The sequence below is a fragment of the Trichosurus vulpecula genome, chromosome 4 (genome assembly GCF_011100635.1).
Source record: "Trichosurus vulpecula isolate mTriVul1 chromosome 4, mTriVul1.pri, whole genome shotgun sequence".
NCBI lineage: Eukaryota > Metazoa > Chordata > Mammalia > Diprotodontia > Phalangeridae > Trichosurus > Trichosurus vulpecula.
Window position 1 is genome coordinate 366,244,134 of NC_050576.1, and position 25,394 is coordinate 366,269,527.

Sequence of the window (25,394 nt, forward strand, 5' to 3'; positions counted from 1 at the left end):
GCCAAATAAGAAATCCCATTATAATGTCTTCATAAGGGTAATAAAAGTCCTAACAGTAGACATGTATTGCAAGAGCTGATAAGGGTCATTTTTAATTATTCTTTCTGATAGAAATTATTATTTAAAATAGCTGTCTTCAGGAGATGGAGTTAATAACCTAACCCTGTAAATAAGTGTTGTAAAAATGCTTGCAGCTTAGAAAAAGCATACCATTTTCAAGTAGGAGATTTACACAGAGACATACAACCTTCATGTAGGTGTAGCCAAAATTTATAAGCATTTGCCAAAAACACTTTTTTTAAAAAAAAATCTGTAAACCTATTTTTAAACTGTAAGACTATAGCTTTAACTTAACTTACACTCAGCATGGGTCAGAGAGGGGCAAGGTAGCCTGATTCGGTGGGACATATGTTAAACAATGCCAAATCCGTCTTTTCATTAAAATTCAGAGGATAAAGGTTTAAAAAAAAACCTACAACTGGATGCAGTGGTAATTCTGTCCTTTGCAACTAAAGCAATACAAATCCACATTAGAAGTATCACACAAAATGGCCACTTGGAATCAAACAGTTTAGTGTAGAAAATTGATAATTCTTCCACACAACAGAAAGCCTCAAAGAGACCACACTCTGTATGCTGGGCTGGGAAACAAGCCTCTCATTATCGCAGGAAGAAATCCTACCTACTAACCTTCAGACACTTAAAACCCACTGGGAGCACTCTGAAAACCATACAACTGGTTACAAACTAGCAAGATAAAAGAGAAAACATTTTACTTCACCTAATCATTTTATGTCCCAAATCAGGAAACTTACCGCAACTCAAATACAAGAATAAAGAGCAGGCATCTCTGCTGTTTGTCAAATATGGGGAAAGCAGATTTTTTTTTTTTAATTTTCCTGTTTCCAAAGCCGGAGGAGCTTGATTAAGTTAAAATGAGTTCACTGTTTTCAAATGAAGGAAATCACCTGAAATCACTCTATACTGAGGTTGGGTTTCCCCACCCCACTCAATCCTGTAGCCTTTGAGTGAACTGATCATCATCCATTTTCAGAAGAAAAGGACATTGTGCACCAACAAAAGAAAAAGAATTTAAGTCCATGTAAAGTTCTTTTCGATACAAAAAGGTCACTAACTCCAGCCAGTAGTTCCACTGTGCGTTAATGAAGCCTTCAGTGTGCAGAAACAAAAGGAGGGCTGCATTAGGCTGCAATCCAATTGTATTTCTTTGCTAGTAATAGCATACCCACCTCTTTCTCTTTGGGTTTTGTTCTTGAAAAGAGAAAAGGAAAACCAGGTAATAAAAAGTGGTTTTGAAGAGAAGCTGCTCTCCTTAACCTACTTCCCCCTTCCCCCCTCACTGTAGGGAGGAAAAAAAAAGACCAGGGAAGAGAGATATGTAAAATGGTGGAATTGTTAAAAAAAAAAAAATCCAACCTAGTTGTGTGTAAACCTTTACAAGTCACTTAAAAAAAAACCCAGATGCAAAAGCCACAAATCAATTAAATTAAAAAAAAATCTCCATTGTAATCATGGTACAGAGCCGCCCTTGATCTGCACCAGCCCTTAGGGTGCTATTCATAAATCCTAAATTTGCATGGGATTACTCTCCATTTGTAAACAGTTTCTTTGTGCAAGAGGATAGGAGTCTGAGCTGCAGAGAATTCATCCAAAAAGTTTTGAAATACATTTTGCCAGATCGCTGTCAGATAAGTGAGCTACTCCCTGAGTGTAATTTCACCTCTGTGTTCTTTTTTGGAAACTCACTTAACTCCTTCAGGTCATGACCACGTTGCAGTTTAAATGAGTAAGATATACATAAAAAAAAGGAGCGGGGGGGGGGGGGGGGGGGGGGGGGAGGAAGAAGAGGAGGAGGGCTTTTAACAGGTAGGGAGTTGTTGAGCTATGACATTAATACTTTCATAGATCTAGAAATGGAAGGGAAACTGAGGCCGAGTCTTCTCAAACAGTGTCATAAAGATTGCTTCTGTTTGGTCGTTTCTCAGTTGTTTCTGACTCTTTGGCAAAGATACTGGCGTAGTCTGCCATTTCCTTCTCCAGCTCAATTTACAGATGAGGAAACGAAGGCAAATAGGGTGACGTGACTTGTGTAGGGTCACACAGCTAGTAAGTGTCTGAGGGCAGATTTGAACTCAGGAAAATGAGACTTTCCTACTCTAGGCCTGGCACACTACCCACTTCACCATGTAGCTGCCTCTATCCAAAAGGTAGGAAACATCTAAAATAGGATTTGATCTTCCATTCTCTAACCCCCAGAACCAATGATCTTCAAATGGAGGCACTCTGCCGTGTGAACAGATAAGCTAAGTTATCCTGGACATGTAGACCAGAGCACCCGAGTTCAAATCCTTCTTCAGACATTAAGCAGTTGAGTGACCCTGGACAAGTCACTTCAATCTTTCTCCGTTTCTCATCTGTTAAAAAAAAAAAGTGGACAATAAGAGGACCTTACTCTTGGGGGGTGGGAGAGCTGTGAAGGTCAAAGAAAATGGCAGATGTACTTTGCAAACTTTAAAGCTATAAATGCAAGTGGTTATTACTGTTTTACTCTGTCTTCCCACAAAATCCAGGCAGATAAATTCTTTCTTTGAGAACACAGCCACATCACTCTTCACTGACTGTTCACTCATAAGGCATGACGAGCATCTTTCACAGCCCCTCTCCAGTCCCAAGCCTCACTGCCACCATTCTATTTCCTTATCTCCCTGAATCTGTCTTGTTAATGAGTCAGAAGAGATAAAGAGATCCAGCTGTGGAGGTTAAGCCTGGGAATCCCCACCATTCCCATCCTGGAGAACCAGGAGGCTCTCAAAAAAGGGTTCATGTTAGACAAACAGCATTGTTTTCTTATTCTCATGCTGCCCTAAATGTTCCAAATTTCCCTGGGAAAATAAAAAGGCAAGTGGAAGCCTGGGCAATGGTTTCTAGCTTTCAAGTCCAGAAGGAAATAGGCACTTAAGATTTCTTCTCTCTCCCTAATGCTAGGTACTCAGACGAATTATGGCATTTATCCTCATTGCATCTCTTTTCTCTTTCATTAGTAGGTCCTGTGCTAATCACTGAGGAAACAAGGTTTTGAGATTCTGCTCAAAATTCCCCAGCCCCCAGACAAAAAGGAAAAAATCTTTGCTCAGAAATTCCATTTCACTCAGAAATCAAATGAAACTTGAGTTTACTGGCAAAAAAACCAACAAAAAACCACCAATGACAAAGGAGACACAGTGTTTTAAAGTGCCCAACCTGTCCAAATATTAGGACACCATTAGAAATTAACAATGCCAACAGTGGGAGAGACTGCTTTGGGGTAAAAGTTTCCACTGAATTCAATGTTAATCTTATAGGTTCTGGAGATGTTTCAAAAGTAGGGAAGCGAGGAAGTCAGGACAAAATATTTTGGATAAACTATCTCAGAGAGCACTGTAGAAATGTTAGGAAGGAGAGTGGCAAGGAGAGTAGAGTTGGTCACAGAAAGGAAGTGAATAGGTTTATCCAGAGGCAGAGAAATGTAGTGGAAAGAGCCCAAGATTGGAAGTTAGGGCACTCATGGTCTGCTATCTAACCACCTGGGTGACCTTGAATAAAACACTTACCCTCTCCGGTCTTCAGTTAACTCCAATACCAAATGAGGGGACTGTAGTAAAAGAGCTCTAAGTTCCCCCATGATTCCAAATCAGTGATTCTATGGTGGGGTTCTAGAGTGCCATTAGAAGACTATAAAGGGCAAAGGAAGGAAGAACAAGGGAATGGCTTGGAGGATGAATATAAAGAAAGAAATAGTCCTTTCCCTTGTGTGTTTTATCCATAAAAGCACATATTACACTAAAGCAATACTGCTTTAAAAGAAAGCCAATTTGGTGTAATGGTGGGCAGAATGCTGGCCCTGTGAATCAAGAAGAATTCCAAGTTCTGCTTCTGACACATGATGAGCAAATCACTTAAACTCATAGCATTTAAGAGAAGATATGGATGTGTACTTGACAAAGCATATATGTGCCAAAAAGGACCTATCAGATCTATGCATAGGAAAACAAAAAAAAAACCTTTAGGACAACAATCAATGAGGGATAGAGAGGATTATAGAAGACAAAATGGATAATTTTGATTACATAAAATTAAAAAGTGTTTGCACAAACTAATAGAGCTAAGAATGGAAGGAAAACAACAGGGAAAAAAAACTTTGCAGAAAGTTTCTCTGATAAAGAGCTCATTTTCAAGATAGGGAAGGAAAACATACAAATCTATAAAAATGAGAGTCATCTGAGCCATTCTCTAAATGGTAAGTAGTCTAATGACAGGAACAGCCAATTCTCAAGAGAAGAAACACAGGCTAGTGGTAGCCATATTTAAAAAGTGCTGCAAAACACTAATAGAGAAATGTAATTTAAAGCAGTTCTGAGATTCTACTTCCTATCTATTGTCTTGGCAAAGACAAGAAAGAAGGAAAATAACAAATATTGAAGGGGCTGTGAGAAAACAGGCACATCGATGCATTGTTGGTGGGTCAATGAATGGGTATAACCTTTCTGAAAAGCAATTTGGAATTATATACAAGAAGTTACTACATAGCACGTCCTTTGATCCAGCCATACAACTGCTAGGCCCACACCTAAAAAGAAAGGAAAAGAAATAAAAGACAAGCCATAGGAAAAAGGAAGAGGTTCTATATGTATAAATATTTTTATAGCAATTCTTTTGGTGATGGCTAAAAACTGGAATCAAAATGGATGCCTATCAGTTAAGGAATGTAGCTTAATAAGTTCAATATGTCAATGAATCCATAAACATTATGTGCCAGGCTGTGTGCCAAGTGCTGGGGATACAAAAATTGGCAAAAGACAGTTCCTGATCTCAAGGAGCTCAAAATCGACTAAAGGAGACAAACATGTAAACAAGTACAAAAAAAGCTATATTATACAAGACAAATATGAAATAATTAAAAGAGGGAAGGAACTGGAGTTAAGAGGAGATGGGAATGGCTTTCTGTAAAAGATGGAATTTTCCTAGGACTTAAAGGAAGCCAGAGAAATAAAGAGATGAGGAGGGAGACACAGACAACAGAGAAAATACCGGGAGCCAAGAGACAGAGTCCTCTGGAACAGCCAGGAGGCCAATGTCGTTGTATTGAAGAGTATATTACGGGGAATGTGGTATGAGAAGACTAGAAAGCTAGAAGGGTGCTAGGTTATGAAGGGCTTTGAGTGCCAAAAGCTCCCCAATGGGGAGCCACTAGAGCTACACTTAAGGAAAATCACTTTAGTGGTTGAATGGAGGACACACTGGAGTGGGGAGAGACTTGAGGCATGGAATGACACAAACTGATGTAGAGTTGGGGGAGTAGACCCAGGAGAACAATTTATACAGCAATAACAACATTATAAATTCAGGAAGCAGAATGTGGCATTGTTATTTTTAGATAGAGCCCAGGAGGGAATTGGTTTTGCTTGACTATGCATTTTTGTTGTAAGGATTTAGTTTTTCCTTTTTCTCTTTTTTTTCTAATGGGGTAAGAGGACAGTGGAAGAGTAAATAGCATGTTTAATTAAACCAAATTCATTCATTCATTCATTCCTGACACTTCCCTTGTCTACTTTTAGTAGTTGTATCAAAAAAAAAGAGAAAAAAAAAGAACTTATTTTTGTTCCAGCCACGCTGGCTATTGGGAATCAATACTTATTAGCACAGCTATCACTTTAATAATCCATTCTAGAATTTTCCCAGGTGACAAAGTCAAGCTCACTGGCTCTATATTTTGTTGACCTGACTCTCTTCAGATTTTGGAAAATCAGCACAATTGTTTTTTTTTTTCTCCTCCTGAACCCTGATTCAGGAGCTCATCCTTTCATATTTGGATTAATGGCCTTTCTGACCACAGTCCTTCTCCCACTCCAAGACATCATTCTCAATCTTCCTAAGGTCAAGGTCTTATCCTTGCCACTGCCCTGCTCAAATAACCTTTTTTGGTTTCCGATCTCCACTAAGAAAAAATATAAACCCTCTAATACTGTCTCTTTGAGGCCTATCACAATTTGTCTCCAACCTATCTTTTGAACCTTATTAAACATTTAACACACTCTATATTCCATCCAAAATGGAATACTTATATAGATCATCTTGATATCTACAGGTCAATTCCTCTATCCCTTAATTATAAAAATATTTGTTTTCCTTCAAGGTTCATTTCAGGTAGTCTCTCCTTACCTTCCTCAAACCTGCATAGTATTTTGTCCATAACTGATCCTTGCTTCCCTATTCTCTTATTAATACATCTAAATTCCATTGCACCACAGTGCCAGGAAGTCTTCTGAGATTCTCTTCCATATATTTCGCATGCCTGTTGTATATACCTAGTTATTTTCATGCTATCTTCCCTATTATGAAGTAGGCTCCTTGAGAACAGGCTAGTTTTGCTTTTTATTTTATACTTAGTACAGTTTCTTGGCACAGAGGAGGTAGTTAATAAATATTTAATGACTTACTGCCTATCCTTATGTTATTCCCTGCCTTCAATGGATATTTCAAAACTTCTCTGGTTGTGCATTTCTTTGAGTATACCTCTTTTTGCCCATAATTTCTATTGGTAATATACTGCAATCTTTGTGCACCCTGCATCTATATCTCCATTATCTTTATGATCTTATTGTATGCACAGGAGATAACTTGTTGGGAGAGAGCTTTTAAGGCTGAAAATCAAATGCTTATTATAATAAATTATAATCAGTATAATAAATTAACAAAAAATTAGGACAGTGGGATTTGGTACATTTTAGTGAATTATATGACTACAAAGATATGGTCTACTGTAGGGTTTTGTTTCAGAAGCCCTGCTATTCCCTTTCCATATTTTCATATAGATGTTGATATGTAAAAAAATTCTCATAAAGACTTTATAGAGATGAGAATTAGGTTGGCAGCTATTTACATTTTTTTCAATTTCAGCTATAGAAAGTGATATTTTCAAATTTTTTGGGATCTTCCTTTTTTATTATAGAAATGCTGACAGATCTTCTCCATTTTTTTTGTTTGTTTACTGTCCTCCTGGTTTGATTCTTATCGTAGTATGATCTGGAACCAAGCTTTCTTTAAACTCATTTTTCCCTCTACTGTACCTTATTATTTTATGAGCAGATCTTGCTCCTAATTTTCCTTTATCTTTCAATACAAGGTTTTACAAATGAGTATGCAATCTGAACCAGTGTTGCCCTTGGCTGGATGATCTCTTTTTTGGCAAGATCAATTGTTTGTTGTCTGAGTTGTGGCTACTGCCTTACACTTTTCCTAATCATGTAGGAAATGATGACAGTCTGCTTTGATGACTGTGTTTTCTATTCCTAACAGTCTTTACAAACCTGCCAGTAGGAGAATAGAAATTAAAAATCCTCTGTTCCAGTGCCTTAAAAAGAGTAGGTTCTTAATCTCTGCTCAATTTTAATAGAATCCAATAGGCCATTATTAAATACCTAGTAGGTATAAGGCAATGTGGGGAAACCAGAGATAAAAACAAAAGAGAGTCCTTACTGTTAGAGTTTACATTCTAGAGAAATATATTTAAAGAGATGACTACACTGATTATCTGAAGAACAAGAAAGCACTGACAACTAGGGAGATTGGGAAAGGTTTCCCATAGGAGCTAGGATATGACCTGAGTCTTGTAGGAATCTACGCATTCTAATACATAGGGAAGGTAAAGCAGAGAGATATATAGGCATGGGAGAAAGCTTCTGGAAAATTATAAAGGCAAAGGAATAATGAATTAGGAGAACAGCTAGTAGGTCCATCTGGCTGGAAACTAGAGTATGTGAAGAAGGAGAATATACAATAAGCTCAGAAAAGTAGGGTTGAGGGATATTGCACAGGGCTTTAAAGGCCAATCCAAAGAATTTATATTTTATCCTAAAGCTATTGATGTTTTGAATTGGGTAGGGGTTGGGGGGAGCAGGGGAGACTTATACAGGCAACCTTTACATTATTTTGAGAGCTGTGTGAAAGACTAGACAGGGAAAAGACTTAAATATTTCTTTTTTCTCTATAGGAACTCTTTGAGTAACATATATCTGGAGTTTGCTTTTCATGTCCTCAAAACTCTGTTTATCAATCAATAATACTGAAGAACCAAGGAAGCTTTAATTCAAAAATATATAACTTATTGTTATATAAAACAACAGTATTTGTAAAGAACATTCTATATTAAAAATGTTTATTATATGGAAAGGAATAGAAAAATCTCAACAATAAAGCCTAAAAACGAATTTATGATGCCATAACAGAGAACATGATGAAAAGTCCATACCTGAGGTATGATTGACATCTTCTTTCGTAAGTCATGAAGTCCTATTTCACTTGTCAAAATCTTATCAATCCAGATTTTACCTTCAGGTTCTGACAATCGAAAAAGTGCAGCAATGAGGGAACTTTTCCCAGCTCCTGTTCGTCCCACAATTCCAACCTGTAAACAGAACCAGCACAATGATTTTAAAAGAACACAGTAATTTTCTTTCTTTTTTTTGCTGATGAAAAAAATGGATATTTTCATGAAGAATATGAAAGAGGGTTAAAATCTGAATTATAATTCTGATAGGGAAAAGCCATCAGTAGCTTAGTGCCAATCCGTGAGAAGTCAGTTCTCCCAATCATCTTCATTTCTATATCAGAGTATCAAGTACCATGGGAATTTCCTACATCAATAAGAAGTCTACACAACTGGAATAAAAAAAAATACTTATAACAAGAATATATCCATTTTCTAGGGCTATATTAGTTCAACTTAGTTATTCTGAGATAGGGAAAGCAAATCTATTCCTGATAATGAACAAGACACCATTCACTGTAATGAAAGGAAACATTTTTCGAATCCCAGAAAAGTGGGTTTTAGTAATTTGATTTATAAGAGAATGATCAGTAGGTAGTTATACATAACAACAACACCAGTATAGTCCTTGCTGATTATATTGGGTTTTTCATCTGAATAGCTCGAAACGTTTTATAAGACACCACTTCCAAATTTCATATAGGAAAGCTTTTTTTCCCCGAGAGAAAAACAAAAAACCAAAGATCCGAGAAATCTTTGCAAATGATTCAGTACATTTCTAGATGTAGATAAAATAAATAAGAACAGAGAGAGATTACACTGTAAAAAAACTAAAATAATGGACTCTTTAATAAAATTCAGGTCTATTATGATGGATTATATATTTAGTATATTATAGATATGTTAAATATCCATGAGTAGAAACTGGTATCTATAGGCCTAGCAACTAGAAACTGCCAAATGGGAATTATCCAAGTGTACAGAGCATCTTTATTGAAGGCTCAAACACGATGAAGATAATTTAAGAGATGCTTTTATTGAGGTAATAAACAATGAAGTAGAAACAATTAATTTAATGAAATAATCTATTCTATCCAATCTAAAAATGTTTTTTTAAACTCCATCTTTTAACTCAAAGGTATCAAAATGCATATATTTGAATCCATTATTTTTTAACCTAATAAAAAGTGTTTTACATTCGTTTTTATTATATCAAGTGCCTTGAATCTGTACTTGATTTACCTATCCAATGCCTTATATGTCACATGGTAGTTGAAAGAGTCCTGAACTGGCAGTTAGGAGACACAGGTTCAATGTCACAAATAACATAGTGACAGCCCTGGATAGCATTGTTCCTTTATGGGATGCAATGTTCTCCTCTTAAAAATGAATTCACAGAGAAACATATATCTAGACATAAGTGCCTTGAGTACAGATTAGTGTTTCTATGTAGAAATTAGCTTGCCCATAAATGGTAGATTGGCCACGCCCAAATGCAGGAAAAACATTTAGGCCTATTTAAAATTACTAGGATTGTTAGTTATGACTTCGGGTAAGTACAATAAATAAAACCCTGCCCAAATGGGAACTGGTTCTACTGGATTTCTCTGCTTTTCCAACTCATCAAAGGCAAAAGAGCTCACAAGGACCTAATTGGTTTCAGCATGAACCATGTTGATCACAAATGTAAGTAACTTCCTATCTTTCAAAGTGCTTTTTTAGTTTCCTTACTTTAGGGTTATTGCAATTAATACAACTCTATCCAAAAAAAGTACATGGTCTCTAACATCTATACAGCATGCTGTGATAGCTGCAGGACAAGATACAGAGGCTACTAATTTACACAAGCATAACTGCACCTTTGCAAGTAACCACTCATACATTTTCACAGAACAAATAACAATCCACAGTGGTAGAGTCATAGAAAACACTGACTTATTTTCAACCTTTATACCCTCTGTTAGAGGTGATAATAGATGGAGAAAAGGCTTCTATGAGAGTCCATTTGGTAAAGCAGAAAGAACTCTGGACTTAAAGAATTAAAAAATCATGATTCTAAGTTGCACTCTGAAAATGTACTTGGATAAGTCTCAGCCTCAGTTCCTTATCAGGAAAATGAGGATAATATTGCTCATTCTCCCTACTTCAGGTTATTGTGAGCAAAGAGCTTGATTGACCATGTAGTCCCATGTGAGATGTATGGGCTTATACAACCTCTACATTCACATTAGAAAACCATGGTTCAAATTCTCACTCTGAAACATACTACTAGCTGTGTGACCATGGTCAAGTCTAGGTCTTAGTTCCTCCTCTGATAAATGAGGACAGTATTACTCATGCTCCCTACTTCACCAGGTTATTGTGAGGAAATGGAGAGACTGAGGGAGAGGGAGAAGAAGAGGGATAAATGGAGGGAGGGAGAGGAAGAGAAGGAGGAGGGGAGCATGAAGACGTAGCTACTGCAAAATTCTTTTATAACTAAAGCTCCCGGATAATATTTTTAGATAAATAAATGGAGCTAAATCTGATATTGCTAACAGACCCAAGAAACAAATCAAAAGTCAAGTTATTGTAACATTATAACTCAGAGTCTTACAATTCAATTTTCCCAAAAACCTTTTAAAATCTCAGGTAATCCAGCAATTTCTTTTAAGTTTTCAGAATACAAATTTGGGGCCAGCTTCTAATGTTTCTTATGCTTCTTTATGTAATGGGAATTCTTTAGGCAGTTCACACATTACTGCCTCGTTGGTAGCTTAAAAGTCACATTCAAAAATAACAGGTAAACTTGACGCTTAAGAAGGCTGCATGAGAGGAAGGGGTGCTGTGTCTGGTGTTGAAGGAACTCAGGTTGACTCTGGACTGTGTACTTTTGTGACCTTGGGCTAGTCACTCAACTTCCCTGGGTCTTGGTTTCATCTATTGAATCAGATTGAACCAAATGATTTCTGTGGAACTTCCCAGCTCTGAAGCCACGGTCCTAAGGAAGCACATTGTTTGTAACCACAGGACTCCTTCTGGCACTAAAAGTAGCAGCATTTCAAAGTCATTTTAACCAACATCATTAACCTTTCCGGTCCTCAGGCTCTCTATATCCATGTCTGCTGAGCGCTGTTAAGGCATTCAGCATCACATTCATATTTTCATGTCAATGAGGTATAACATTCATTAAATAACTGACCTAGTACACGAAATGGGTCTATACGAAAGGGAAGGGCTTAAAGAGACTACCTTTTAAAACTAATCATAAACTTATACCTTGATAATGGATGATTCTATTCATACAGGGGTAAGCCGTTTGTTAGCTTGCTATTTCCTATCAGCCTATCATCATTCATTTATTCATTGTACAAACGTTTAAAAATTCCTATTATGTACATTTGTTACTGTTGAGTTATTTCAATTGTGTTCCATTCTTTGTGACCACATTTGGACTTTTTCTTGGCAAATGGCAAAAGGGATTTGCCATTTCCTGCTCCAGTTCATTTTATAGATGAGGAAACTGAGGGAAAAAAAGGTTAAATGATTTGTCCAGGGTCACACAGCTACTAAGTGCCTGAGGCCAGCTTTGAACTTAGAAAAACGAGTCTTCCTGATTCCAGGTTTGGTACTCTCTTCATCGTACCACCTAGCTGCCCATTATGTACACAATACTATCCTATATGGACTATAAAATGATGTTAAAAAAATCAGCAGTTCAACAGATATATGAAAATGACTACTGTATGCAGAGTACTGTAGTACCTAATAATGACTAATTGCTAGCAAAGCTCTTTACGAACATGTCATGATTATTATTAGAAATATTATACCATTTTTATTATTTTATACCACCCTCTATGTGCTATTATCCCTATTTTAAAGGTGAGGAAACTGAGGTAGTCTGAGGTTAAATGGTTCACATACCTCGTAAGTATTTGATGCTAGATTTGAATTCTGGTCTTCCCGACTCCTAAGCCTACAGCTCTATTCACTACGCTACCTAGCTACATACCAGGAAAAATACAGAGCTTAGGAAAGGTGTTGTTTTTGTCATTAGGTAGAAAGGTAGGACGTACACACAGATAAATTATAAAAACGTAAGACGTGATGCATTAAAGAGATACAGAACAAAGTCCTATCTAAGGACAAAACCTCACTTGTCAAGTCTGGTTCCTTCTATTTCTTTCTTTCACCTATCTCTCCCATTGTCTCACTCCCCTGCTCCATTTCCAAATCACCTTCCCCAGTAATGGCTTAGTTACCTATTGCCAGCTATTACAATAGACTTTTCCCAAGCTACCATAACTCCAATGTACCCCACACAACCACAGCAGAGCAATGTTCCCACTGTAGAACTCTGGTCACACTATTCCCATATTCAGAAAATGTGAGCAGTCCCCCAGTTAATTCTTAAATCCTTAGCTTCAATTCCAGGTTTTCTACCACTTGGCCCTGATGTATGTTCTCAGCTTTATCTCATGAAAACTCTTAATCAAACATGCAGCCCATCATTCATCTAGACAATTTACATTCCCTACAATTTCCCCCCAATCCCTCGTATCATATACCATGATAAAGTTTCAGATACATACAACTTAGATATAAAATTATATCATAAATTAGAGGAACAAGGAAGAAATGGACATTCTGAATTACGGATAAGGAAAGCCATCTTTAGCAATCCATCTATGTGACCTCTTTCTTACGGAACTGCTCTCGAATCAATACAACAATTGCTTTCGGAAAGGGCACATCGACTGACTGCCCTGTTGTTCCACTCATCGGTCTTGAGATATCTTAGAACAAAACACAGTTTGTTGGCCACTGCAACCCTGTATGTGGTCTTACTGGAACGTAGGCTCCCAGAAGCCAAGGATTGACTAGCTTTTGCATTTGTTCTTTTCTTTTATTCATTCATCCTATGCCTGTAATATACTTCCATTCCCTCTCCCTATCTGCTGATACACTTCCCGCATTTCAAGTCCAAGCCTTCTTTAGACGCTTTATGTCTCCATTTCTCCTTGGATCTCAGCAGCACCCTGAAATATGGCCTATATGCTTAACATATTTTAGGTTATTTGGATACGTGTCTTAGATCCTCTACTAGCCTGCAGATTTTGAAGTTGTCAAGATCAAAATCTGTGTTTTATGTCTCATATAATAACAATATATAACACAAAGCAATACCCATTTGACAACTGTTCGTCCAATTAAATATACCATGAGGCATAATGTGACTGAAATCAAGATTCGGATCATGCCAGTAGAAAAGAAGATGGTGGCCCACAATGGTATGTTCTGCTTCCAGGGCAGTTTTTACTAAGATAATAACAGCCTAACTGTGACTATGGAGGAATGAAGACTGGACAACACTGAAAAGTAGAAAAGATGTGATATATGTACTGTTTTTCAAAAGGAAAGAAAGCATTAACACATACCTTTTCTCTTGATTTAATGAGCGCAGTCAAGTGCTTCAAGATCACAGGTCCATCCAAAGTATAAGAGAAATTAACATTATCAAAGATGATCACTCCTTCCTGTGGCCAGTCTGGTGGCGGTCGTTTCTTGGATTCCCATGGGGCTTCCTTTTCAAGATCTGTATACTCCATTACTCTTTCTACAGATATCATCTAAAAGCCAAACATGAAAATGTAAAAACCAGAGTTAGTCTTGGTGAACAGTATTCTTTTAATTTGGCAAAAAGTGGTTGGTTACATAACTACTTTTTTTTAAATGACTAGCTGGCTATCAGATAATTCAGTTGTAGCAAAAGCATCTATTTGTATAGGCCTCATAGAGAAGAGGAATCTGCCACATGAATAGATTTGGATCATTCTGTAGCTTGTTCATGAAATGCAATAAAATTATGTTTTTAGTCAGACAACTAAAGTATTGAGAGGGGTTGCTGCTAAAGGAGTCTTATTTCTGTACATGCAGGGCATATCATATGTAATCAAAAAAGTTCTGTGCTTATCCTTCTTATTTCTTACATAACGTAATTATCTAAAAATACTTCTCTATTAAAAAAATTAAGAGTTCAAAACAATCTGCCAAATACAATGGTGTGCAAAAGTTTTTTTTTTTTTCATTTGAAGACTGGGGGGAAATGATCAGTTGGTCAAACTTATAAGTAAGAAGATTATTCCTAAATGAGACTTTCTGAGAGGAATATAACCTATTTTCTGGCCACTAGTGACTAATGTAGTTTTCAATGAGATGAATTTATAAGATGTCATTAAAATTTTAAAAAATCATTAAAACAAGATGTTCACATTTAAATAACAACTTTATCTGCAAATGACCCTGTATTCAACAGGGAAAAACAACCTAGGCCTGTAAATGACTTAAACAATGGTAAGTATGATGGAAAATTAGAAGATGATCTTATTGTACGCTCAATGTCTTTGTCCTATGTTTTCAAGTTAAGATTTATCCCTAAGGCTCAAAAAATTTATTATGAAGTATAATATAAAAATACAGTTAGAGACTCCGACATTGCAGGGTTTAGATTTATTCAATGATCTGAGACATAGCAGATGATTTTGACACCCTCACTCTCAAAGAGAAAGTGGACCTTCAACACCTGTAGTCATGTCAGGGACAGTGATAGTGTATCTTGTTAAAATCAGGTACTATCTGAGACCACACTTCAACCCTCAGCAATCTCTTCTTGTGTTGAAATAGCCAACTCAACACTTCTTCCTATTCTTTCCTAATCTTCTAGTGGAAATGCTAAAACTTAAAAATCACCATAATTCAAAAACTTGAAAATCACCTCCCCCCCCGAATATAAGCTCAAAATACTGGATCATTCTATATCAGAAAAGAGGACCAGCTCATTAAGAAATAATAAAGCACAGTTTTCTAAAAGGCTTAGCAATAACCTTACTAGTATTTCAGAACCTGCCTCCTACAGAGAAATTTATTACATCTGAAGGCAGCTTGTGATGAATCTAAAACCTGCTGACATAGCACACAGAAGACTGAGAAAAAGATGTATTACATTTTATTTTGCATTAACTTTAAACAGATGGAAAAAGGATCTAAAAAACTCTGTTAGCCACAATGTAAAAATAAGAGTTTTAATATTTTCAACAAGAAATGCTTTTATGTCACTTAATAGCAAGGAAACTTGAAAAGACTAAGAATGTAAAGATAAATATTACCATATTCTCAAGTTCGGCACTTTGTCTAACTCCCCACTGGAACATTCCCATGAGAGTGATGGCATAGGACAATGACAACCCAACCTGCCCAGCATTCAGACCTAAAGGAGGAGGAGGAAAAGGAAATAAAATCAATTCAAGATTATCAAATCAAAGCCCAGTTACTATCTCACATACAAGTGAAAGATTCCAAATAGAAGCTTTTTTTTTTCAATCACAAATATATCAGTAAACATTATTTATGACTATCATGTTCCTGTTTTTTTAAAGTAGTCACAGAATCATACTACTTCTCTTCTCAATGGGTGGGGGAGAAACTGGAGGGAGATAATTGGAACTCAAATTTTTAAAAAAAATGTTAAAATGAATAAAATAGAATTCTTTTTAAAAATAATCTTGCAGCTTGAACTTAAATTCAGCAAGAATTTATCAAATGCCTACTCTGGGCTGAGAACTGTAGTAGATACTGGTGATACACAGACAAGGAGATAGTTCCTGTCCTCAAAGAACTTATTTTCTACTGGGTAGATATAGCATGATACAAATACAAAATAAACACGGAGGGTTATGTCGGGGTGAGGAGAGCCACTGTGGACAATAACAGTTGGGGGAGAGCAGGAAAGGCCTCTAGTAGTCAAGTGGGAAGACAATCCAGTTATGGAGGACATTCTGTACCAAAGGGGCAGAGAGGCAGGAGATTGAATATGGTGTAAAGGGAAGGATAAGAAAGCTAATTTGGCATCCATGTAAAATGCATGAGGGAGATAACATATACTAAGTCTTAAAAGACAGGCTGGAGCCAAATTATGAAAGGCTTTACATGCCAAAAAGAAGAGTTTGCATTTGACCATAGAGGCAATAGAAAGCCCACAATAGGGAAGCTATTTAAGCAAGACAGCTATATGGTCTAAAAGCTGAATACAGTACTGGCTTGCCTCTTCTTCCTCCATCCCCAAACAGACACTTCTACAAATGCTCCATCTACCAATGCACTCAGTTTGTGTTTGGTTGCCTTCATCAAATCAAAGAAAGATAAAAGGAAAAGGCAGACCACAAAGTAGTTCATCTAACCGATCCACATCCATGCCTCACATTTAACACAACACTTTTTCAGTGTTTTAGTAGCAGTCCATGAAAAACCAAACAGTTCAGGACTTGAATTTCAATATGGAGGCAGGAGTTTCACTGAGTAACTGTAAACACAACCATAGATTGTAATCATACCATAAATAGTTCATCCCATCTGTACTTACTTTGGGCTAGAACCACGGCACCAAAGGAAGTGACTATGACAAAGATGGCACAGATGGCGTCCAGACGCAGAGCAAACCATCGGGATGTAGTCAAAAATAAGAACCAAGCCTCTAAATGTATAAATCATAATGGGAATAATGAACAAATAAGCAAGAATTAGATGTAGATAAAGTGCGAGAATATTTTATTTGATTAGGCTACAAAAGATACATCTTAGGTTCTCTAGGACTTTAGCACATAATGGGACAAGTCATTCAACATTAGATACACAGACAAGCCTAGCAAACGTGAGGGACCTCAGATGATTGTGAGATGCTAAGTTAACACAAGACAATATATATGGTATGAATTATGCCAAATGGCGCAAAGGCCTTGTATAATGGATGCAGTGCAAGATTCAACCTAAAGGTCATTAACAGAAGTCACAGTTGTATAATAAAAACCTGAACTTTCTGAATAAGCTAAAAAGAGTAGAAACAATACTGGACTTGGGCATCAAGTATTCTTTCCACTTTATTCTGGAACAGCCTTTGCCATTCACTGGCTACATGATTTTTGGCAAGTCAGTTCACGCCTCTTCACCTACAAAATGAGTGGGGTGGAGAAATGATAACAGTAATAACTCAAATTTATACAGAGCTTTAAGGTATGCTTTACATACTTTACATACATTGTTTTATTTAAGTCTCACAACACCACCAAGTAGTATTATTATCCGCATTTTGGAGATGGGCGAATAGAGTCACTTAGAGACTTGCTCATGGTTACACAACTATGCAAAATCCAAACCAAGATTTGGTTCATCTCAAGAGTTAATCTTAACAATTTTTTTCCCCAAAGTGTCCATCATGAATTACGGCACTTTGGAAGAAGTTGCCTTGAAGCTTCTTCCTGTTCTGCATCTAAATTCTCAGGGATGAGGAACCTATCTTCATGTTCTTTGTTTGCTCTAAAGCAGTTAGACCCACTGTTACTACCCTGTATACACTGGGTACTTGAAGGTCCAATCAGGCCACTTCATGTCACCATCTATATACCTTTTTTAAAAAAATAAATAACGGAGTTTGAATGTTTACATAAAATTTATTTTTATTTCCATATCCTAATGTTTTCTTTTGGGATAGCGATTACTAAGTCCAGGCTGGCAGATATTTTAAAATTTTGTCAAGGACTGAAAGTCAGTGACATAGAGATTAAAGTATGTGGCACATGAAGTGTGTAAAAGATTTAGGTGCTAAATTGTTATCTTTAAAGCCTGATTGTTTTTTAAAAAAAGGCTTAGTTATACTTTTCACCATTTTGAGGCCTCTACAGGACCTGGAGCCTAATGCAAAAGTGGTTCAATGATGCCTGGCACACAGTAAGTACTTAATAAATGTTTATTGACTGATTGCAAAAACGATGTCCAGTATACATTTAACCTACAAGTATTCAAGACACAGTATGGCACAACGGAAAAGAGTTATGGGTGTCAAGGACTGGAAGATTCTGGATGTTCCTGGATGTTCCACTTACTAATTTAGGAAAATCATCTCACTGAGCTTCAGTTTCTTCGTAAGTTAAGAGTGAGATTGTAATACTTGATTCCTAACATAATAAGTTTGTCATAGAGATCAAATGAGATAATATTCTCTAAGAGACTAAATATATCTTCTTTAGTTTTTCAGAAGCTGCCTCCTACAGGGAAATGTATTACATATGAAGACAGCTTGTCGTGACTATGAAAACAGCTGACACAGCTCATAGGAGGAAAAATGTACAGATGTAAACTGTTCTTAATACCCTAAGAAATAGGAAAGGGGTGGTAGAAATTGGAAGGAAAGAAGAAAACTTTGACGATGGACAATAGTATTAAAAACAGTGAAGGAGAAGGGAAAGGAAGGCGTATCAAGGTGAAGAGGGATGGCAGAGAAAGGGAGGGAAAGAAGGCACAGAAAAGGGAGAAGAAAGCCAGCAGGAGGAAGAAAAGGACAAAGGGAAATATGTCAGCTTTCAAATTAAGAAGAGTGAAGGCCACCAGGGTGGGAGGTCACAACCTGAACAGGTGGCAAATCATTCATCCTTTGCAAGAACATTCCCAAAGATGTACAGACCTGAATGAAGATCCTGATGAGCGTCGAATAATTCCTGGAATCTTTGCTCAGCTCTGTATGCCCGGATGGTCCAAAGCCCTTGAAGAGACGATGACAAGTGGGAAAATACCGGGCTCCGAGCTGCAAAGCAAAAAGAGAAACAGCTCACTCAGGCACAACAATGCCACGTTCTTTTGCTCAGCCCCACCAGACAGAGAATCCAGAGAAGTGGAAGGTTTCTTAGCAATGATTTTGTACAATCCCTCGTTTTACAGGAGAAGAAACTGAGGATCAGGGGGCTGAGTGACTTGCCTAAAGTAATATGGTAAGAATAGAAACCTAAAAGTAATTTCTAAAACAAGTGACAGTTTGTGTATCAAACCTGTCAAAGAATAGTTCTGGGTGCAAATGAAGATGAAGAGGCAGCTGGCTCTATTTTCAGGGTTTATTTTGCTAGTCTATTCCTCAACCTTTGGGCAAAACAGTTTTTACTTGGAACATCTGGAATTAAAAGTCTTGGTCTTCTAACAGCTGTTCAAATGACCTTCAATGGCAAATTAAAATCCATCTGGAACGGTGCTTTTGCTAGTTGGAGTAATTTTTCATCACTCGAGTGCATCTGAGGAGCTCCCCCTTTGTGTATACTATGCTTGAATAGTCTCTTTATAGGTCACTCTGAAAGGGGTATCCAGGTATTGTCCTGGCCTCTGTTCTCACATGACCTGCTTGGCAGAGATGGTTTTCAGGAATCCCAACTTTAACTCCAGGAGACCTGGGAATGCTTTTATGACTGCATAGCTGGAAATTTGGGGCTGTCAGTTGGTCTTCATCATAGCACATGACGTTCCTAGCACATTTTCAGTATTGGAATGCAGGCTTAATTGCAAGGTCCCACAAACATGAAAAACCCTACCTTTCTATAGAAATTCATTTTGGCTTGGGAGTCGATGTCACGTTACTTGGCAGATTGTATCTTTCATCTATTCTAAGAAAGATTTGCTTTCCAAATACTGTTGAACAAGTGTCATTCCTTCAGCACAATGGTCTCTAGTATGCTACTAAGCTGGCACAATTTAGCTACAAATTTTCATTGTCCCTCATCAATGGGACTATAACTAGAGTTTGTCAAAGCAGATCAGGTTGTGACCTCTATTTTTCAATAGCAAAATCTCACAAACAGTCATCACTGTCCTATCCTAGAATGAGTAACAACTGATACTTTGGAGAGAAGTACAGAATGCTGGTTTTAATTAGCCTTATACTTGTATATTTACTAAGAAGAGAAGTCTAGGAAAATACTGGGTTGTTTATAAGAAGAATAAGTTTTCAAGGACAGACTGACGGTCTCCATCTAAGGATAATCTCTAGGCTCCACCCACATCAATGCAATGTGAAGAGAAATCAAGAAAGGGCCCCAACTCTCTGGACAGTCACCTTGTGACAAACTTAGGAAGACAGGAAGAGAATGGCACATGGCAGGCAATCATAGGTGTGTTCTGATTTGCCTTGTGGGAAGGAATATCTACACATATCTTTTGGGGTCTCTGCAAGGAAGCTCAGAATTGTATGGATTTTATCAAATGATAAGTCATAAAGGAATAGGGAAGAAACTACTTAAATCACTTTTAGGGTCTAATTCTTGAATATTGCATAAGTAGTGGTTGAAGACTAACTAATGTAGAAAATCACAAAAAAGAAAATTATGCTTCTCCATTAGTATAACATAAATGACAATAAGCTAACTTTGCTAAAAGGCTGTATGAGCCAAAGACTTATATAAGTGTTCCCTTATTTTATTTATGTGTTATTATTTATGTATTATTTATAGATTATTCCCTTATTTTCTTCTTCTATGATTGTCCCAGTTATGGGGTAATACATATTATGGCACAGCCCCAGTCATTTAAAAATGGAGAGTTTACTATACTAACTATAAAAATTATAAACTTACCCTCTCTGCTGTTCTCTTTCTTATGGTGATATTCTTTCAAGGTCCATTTAAAGTGTGAGGAAAAACCAACGAAGAGTGATATGATGTTTAAATGCTGATCCAGGTAAAACTCAGAACTGCTAATAACTTCCTTACTGTCTAGCCTCTCTTTAATGCCTAGCAACTGCTACATAATAATTGCAACTAGACATGGAGGAGAAAGATCTTTCTGAACTTTTAATGACATATGACTAAAAAAAATCCTAGTACATCCTGTTTTTTCTTTTTCCAAACGAGGAAATATATTAAATTAGGAAATTCCACTTTGCATTTTAACCAGAAAATGGAAAAAACAGTGCAATACTCTTGAGAAGGTTGCTTTACAAATAATTTTGATATGATATATGAATAAAAAATGACCAGCTACATAACTTGCTGTTGGGCCTTGCCAGTTCATCGAGTGTGACCAGTACCATCTAGGGGAAGTAGATAACTTTTTGCTATAAACAAGTGGTAGCTAATGATAGTATTCTCTACACTATTTGTCAATAAGTGCTTGATTATCATGAACTGGAACAGTATAATATGTGGATTTTTAAAAATGACATCCATGTAAGGAACTCCTACTGTGGAAACTTCTGCTAATGCCTACACAGTAATTCTTCCATGATTTCTAGTCCTTAAGAGTTGCCTAGGACATAAGACTAGCCCGTGAACCACACTTTATATGCCCAACTCTATTCTTTCTTTTCTTTCTCCTCACTGATCTTCCTAGGGTTCTGACCAAATTTTATCCCACCCACAATAAAATGCTTATTTTTTTAGAATATATTCTTCATTACTTCTTCACTCATCCCAGGCTCATTGAAATTCCTTAACTCTCTTACCAGTATCCTTGTCTATCTCTGTGATATGAACTAATATGGCTTTAAGGAACATGTGGGAAGACCAATTTTACAAGTTAAAATAAGCAGAATGCTGTATGTCACTTAAACTACAGATTAGACTCAAATCAATTCTATTAGGTCATCTTAATTGAGATTTTCCTTACTCACTTGTAGATTCCAAACGTTTCACATCTCTTGATGTTTCTAAGAAGTATCGTCGAAAAAAAATGAAAATAATAAGAAGTGGGATTAAAGAGATTGCAATCCATGGGATCACAGCTATAGCCACAGCTACCACGCCAATTACTTGCAGAAATGTCTGAAACAATAACAACAAATGTGATTGTTTATTAAGAATTCTTTGGAAGGAAACAAAGATCATTTTGGAGGTCATTTTATCATGTAGGACCATAGTTATTGTCATCACTTAACATCCTATGGATTGTTAAAATCCCTTTGCCAGAAAGGCAGTAGATGAAGTAGAAGGAGTAGAAAACTCTTGTATGTGAATCTTGTATATGAACCCTTGTATATTATGAAATATAATAAATAGCACAAATTAAAGTTTTGTAAAATTTGGACAGCTAGGTGGCATAGAGTGGGATAGAGTGCCCGGCCTATAGTCTGGAAGATTTGTCATTCCTGAGTTCAAATCTGGCCTCAGACATTTACTAGGCATGTGACCCTAGGCAAGTCACTTAATCCTGTTAGTCTCAGTTTCCTCATCTATAAAATGAGCCAGAGAAGGAAATGGCAAACCATTCCAGTATCTTTGCCAAGAAAACCCCAAATGAGGTCACGAAGAGTCAGGCATGACTGAATAACAAACAAATTAAAGGCAAAAGGTGTAGGGTAGTGGTGCCTAACCATTGTGAAATAACATTTGGAAGGTGCTGAGCACGGTGCATCACACATAGCTAGGCGCTACATAAATGTTAGCTATTAACAACAATAATAATAATTGCCATTATTATCGTAGAATAAGGATTGAAGGGAGCTGTAGGTTATTTTAAGGGTTCCACAAATCCATACGCATACTAAGCACTGTAATTTTGATCCTTATTTAGGACCAAAGAGTCGCACAATATGAGCCAGTATAATAAGCAATTATTATGTCTCGAATTCTTGAGTATATTCTTATGATGAATAAGATAAAAATGAACATATAAATTGATTTACTTTCAGTAAAGTACAGGCATAGATCCTTTTATTGTGCTTTGTAGATATTGTGTGTATGTGTTATTTATTTATTTTTTAACAAACTGAAGGTTTGTGGCAACACCGTGTCAACCAAGTCTATAGGTGCCATTTTTCCAAAAGTATCTGCTCACATCATGTTTCCACGCCACATTTTGGTTATTCTCACAATATTTCAAACTTTTTCAGTGATCCTTGATGTTATTATCGTAACTGTTTTGAGGCAGCACAAACCATGCCCATATAAGCTGGCAAACTTAATTACTAAATGTTTTGTGTGTTCTGACTACTTTATCTACCAGCCATTCCCTGGTCTCTCTCCCTCTCCTCAGGCCTCCCTATTCCGTAAGACACAATAATATTGAAAAATATTACATAAAATTAGTTGATAAAGTCATGGCATAATATGAGAGGACTAACTCTAATTTTGAAAGAAGCTCTAATGCAGGTAAAATGCTATCAAACAGCATCGCATGCTACAAGCAATGAGAAATCTTTCATAAAAGGAACAGTTAATCAATGTGGCAAACTTCAGTGATGTCTTATTTTAAGAAATCGCCACACCCACTCCTACCTTCAGCACCCATCACCCTGATCATCGACATTGAGGCAAGACCCTCCACCAACAAAAAGATTGGAACTTGCTGAAGGCTGTGATGATGATTAGCATTTTTAGCAGTTTTTTCTAAATTAAGGTACATATATTGTTTGTTTAGACATGATACTACTGCACACTTAATAGACTATAGTATAGTGTAAACATAACTTTTATATGCAATGGGAAACCAGAAAATTTGTGTGACTCACTTTATTGCAGTATTTGCTTTATACCCACGATATCTCCAAGGTACACCTGTATAACTATTACTGAATTCCCAGCAGGTTTTTATCATGTATTTTCTCAAGTTAATCTGCAAGTTAAAAAATGGGCCATCATATTCAAAGAGAAAGTTGGAAACTACCAGTGTAGTTTTTTTGTTCAGTTTCTTTTTCCCAAAGAGGACAGAGGACAGATCTGGGACTTAGAGCTGGGGCTCTCAATCTATTTCAATTAGTTTTAATCCAACAAACATTAATCATGGCATTGTATAGAAGGGTGAGGGCCAGAAATAAGTCCATCGACCAACAACCAATGTGGATGAGGAGTAACGGACATAGAGGGGTGGCCTGGCAGACTCTGAATCATAAAGGTGAAATTTTGCTACACACTGAATAGCTAAGTACCAGTTTCCTGGACTCCTATTCCCTAATATCTTATGGAGATAGATGGCAGTACTGAATCTGCTGTCTTTAAAAACCAAACCAAACCAAACAAACAAACAAAATGAGACAAAGGTCTTACTGGGTCAATAAGTATGTGGCTGGGTACCTACAGGCTGTACTGATCCATTACCTCATTTGCTCCTTACAACAATTCTTCTAAATAAGAGGGCATGGATTTCAGTCTACATTTTGCAGATGAGAAAGTAAGGCACCAAGAAATTAAGAGACTTGCCCAAAGTTAGTGGGAGAATTAGAATTCAGGTCTAGTAACTCTTGGTTCGGGCGTTCCTTTCTAGGCTTAATTTAAGACCATTTTTTTTTGTTTGTTTGTTTGCTTTTTGGAGGGGGGAAGACAGGGCAATTGGGGTTAAGTGACTTGCCCAAGGTCACACAGCTAGTAAGTGTGTGTCACGTGTCTGAGGTCAGATTTGAACTCAGGTTCTCCTGACTCCAGGGCAGGTGCTCTACTCACTGTAAGACCATTCTTAATGCGTGTCTTAACTGGGCAAAACAATAAAACTTCTGACCCCTTTGGATGAAAAGGAGTACCCGGGAGGTTATATAATAATATCTAGCCAAAGCCTCAGGCAAAGTAGTATATAAGTAGGAAATTGCCCTTTTTTGACACCTAGGAGAAAAAAAAATTAGGTCAAAACTAGATCCTTTTCAAGGGTCCAGATTTGAGCAAGTTACCCCCAGGAAAGAAGTAAACAAAATTATGCAGGACTTTATTCTAGCATTTAAAGGTAGAAGATAGATGAAGTGAGGCAAATAACATATTCACTGCTAGCTACTCACATATACTCTGAGGGAACAAAACAAAACAGAACTGTAAAAGACAAGGGATTTTGATAAAATTATCTGCCCAACCACCCAAAGACTGCTTTCTTGAAACAAATCTCATCTTCTCCTCTCTCAAGTTATATAATCAAGCTCCCCACTGACTCTTAAGAGCCCTTAATTTCCAGGCTACTTGTCTAACAATGGAAAATCCCTTAGGCCAGAATCCAAGTTATACTCATTAGATGCTGCAAAGACTATTAAAATGACAATAGATCCACACGACCCAGATGATTCAGACATGTTCCTAAGAGTCACTATTAGACTATATGGTACAAGTATGGTCACTGGAAAAAAAAAAGCACCAGCTAGTCAGCATTTATTATTAATTAACAATGTACTTAACTCTGTGCCTGGTGCACAGAGACAGAAGAGAAACAGGGACTGCCTTCAAAATTTCGCAATGGATAGGAGTGGGGAGGTTACATTTACACCTACATAACTATATTCACAATATGTACAAAAAAACGTAGGTGA

At 37.0% G+C, this 25,394-nt stretch overlaps 1 protein-coding gene across 1 annotated transcript in view; it reads right to left on the bottom strand.

The window, feature by feature from the left end:
* The window catches only part of ABCC4 (ATP binding cassette subfamily C member 4), a 286,747-nt gene that overhangs the window by 45,667 nt on the left and 215,686 nt on the right, over window positions 1–25,394 (bottom strand). The window contains exons 21-26 of the mRNA XM_036757037.1: window positions 21,786–21,936; window positions 18,822–18,941; window positions 16,728–16,838; window positions 15,475–15,575; window positions 13,747–13,938; window positions 8,309–8,464 (exon numbers count right to left, since the gene is read on the bottom strand). Coding sequence (XP_036612932.1) covers window positions 8,309–8,464; window positions 13,747–13,938; window positions 15,475–15,575; window positions 16,728–16,838; window positions 18,822–18,941; window positions 21,786–21,936 — 831 coding nt within the window. The remainder of the gene's footprint in view (window positions 1–8,308; window positions 8,465–13,746; window positions 13,939–15,474; window positions 15,576–16,727; window positions 16,839–18,821; window positions 18,942–21,785; window positions 21,937–25,394) is intronic.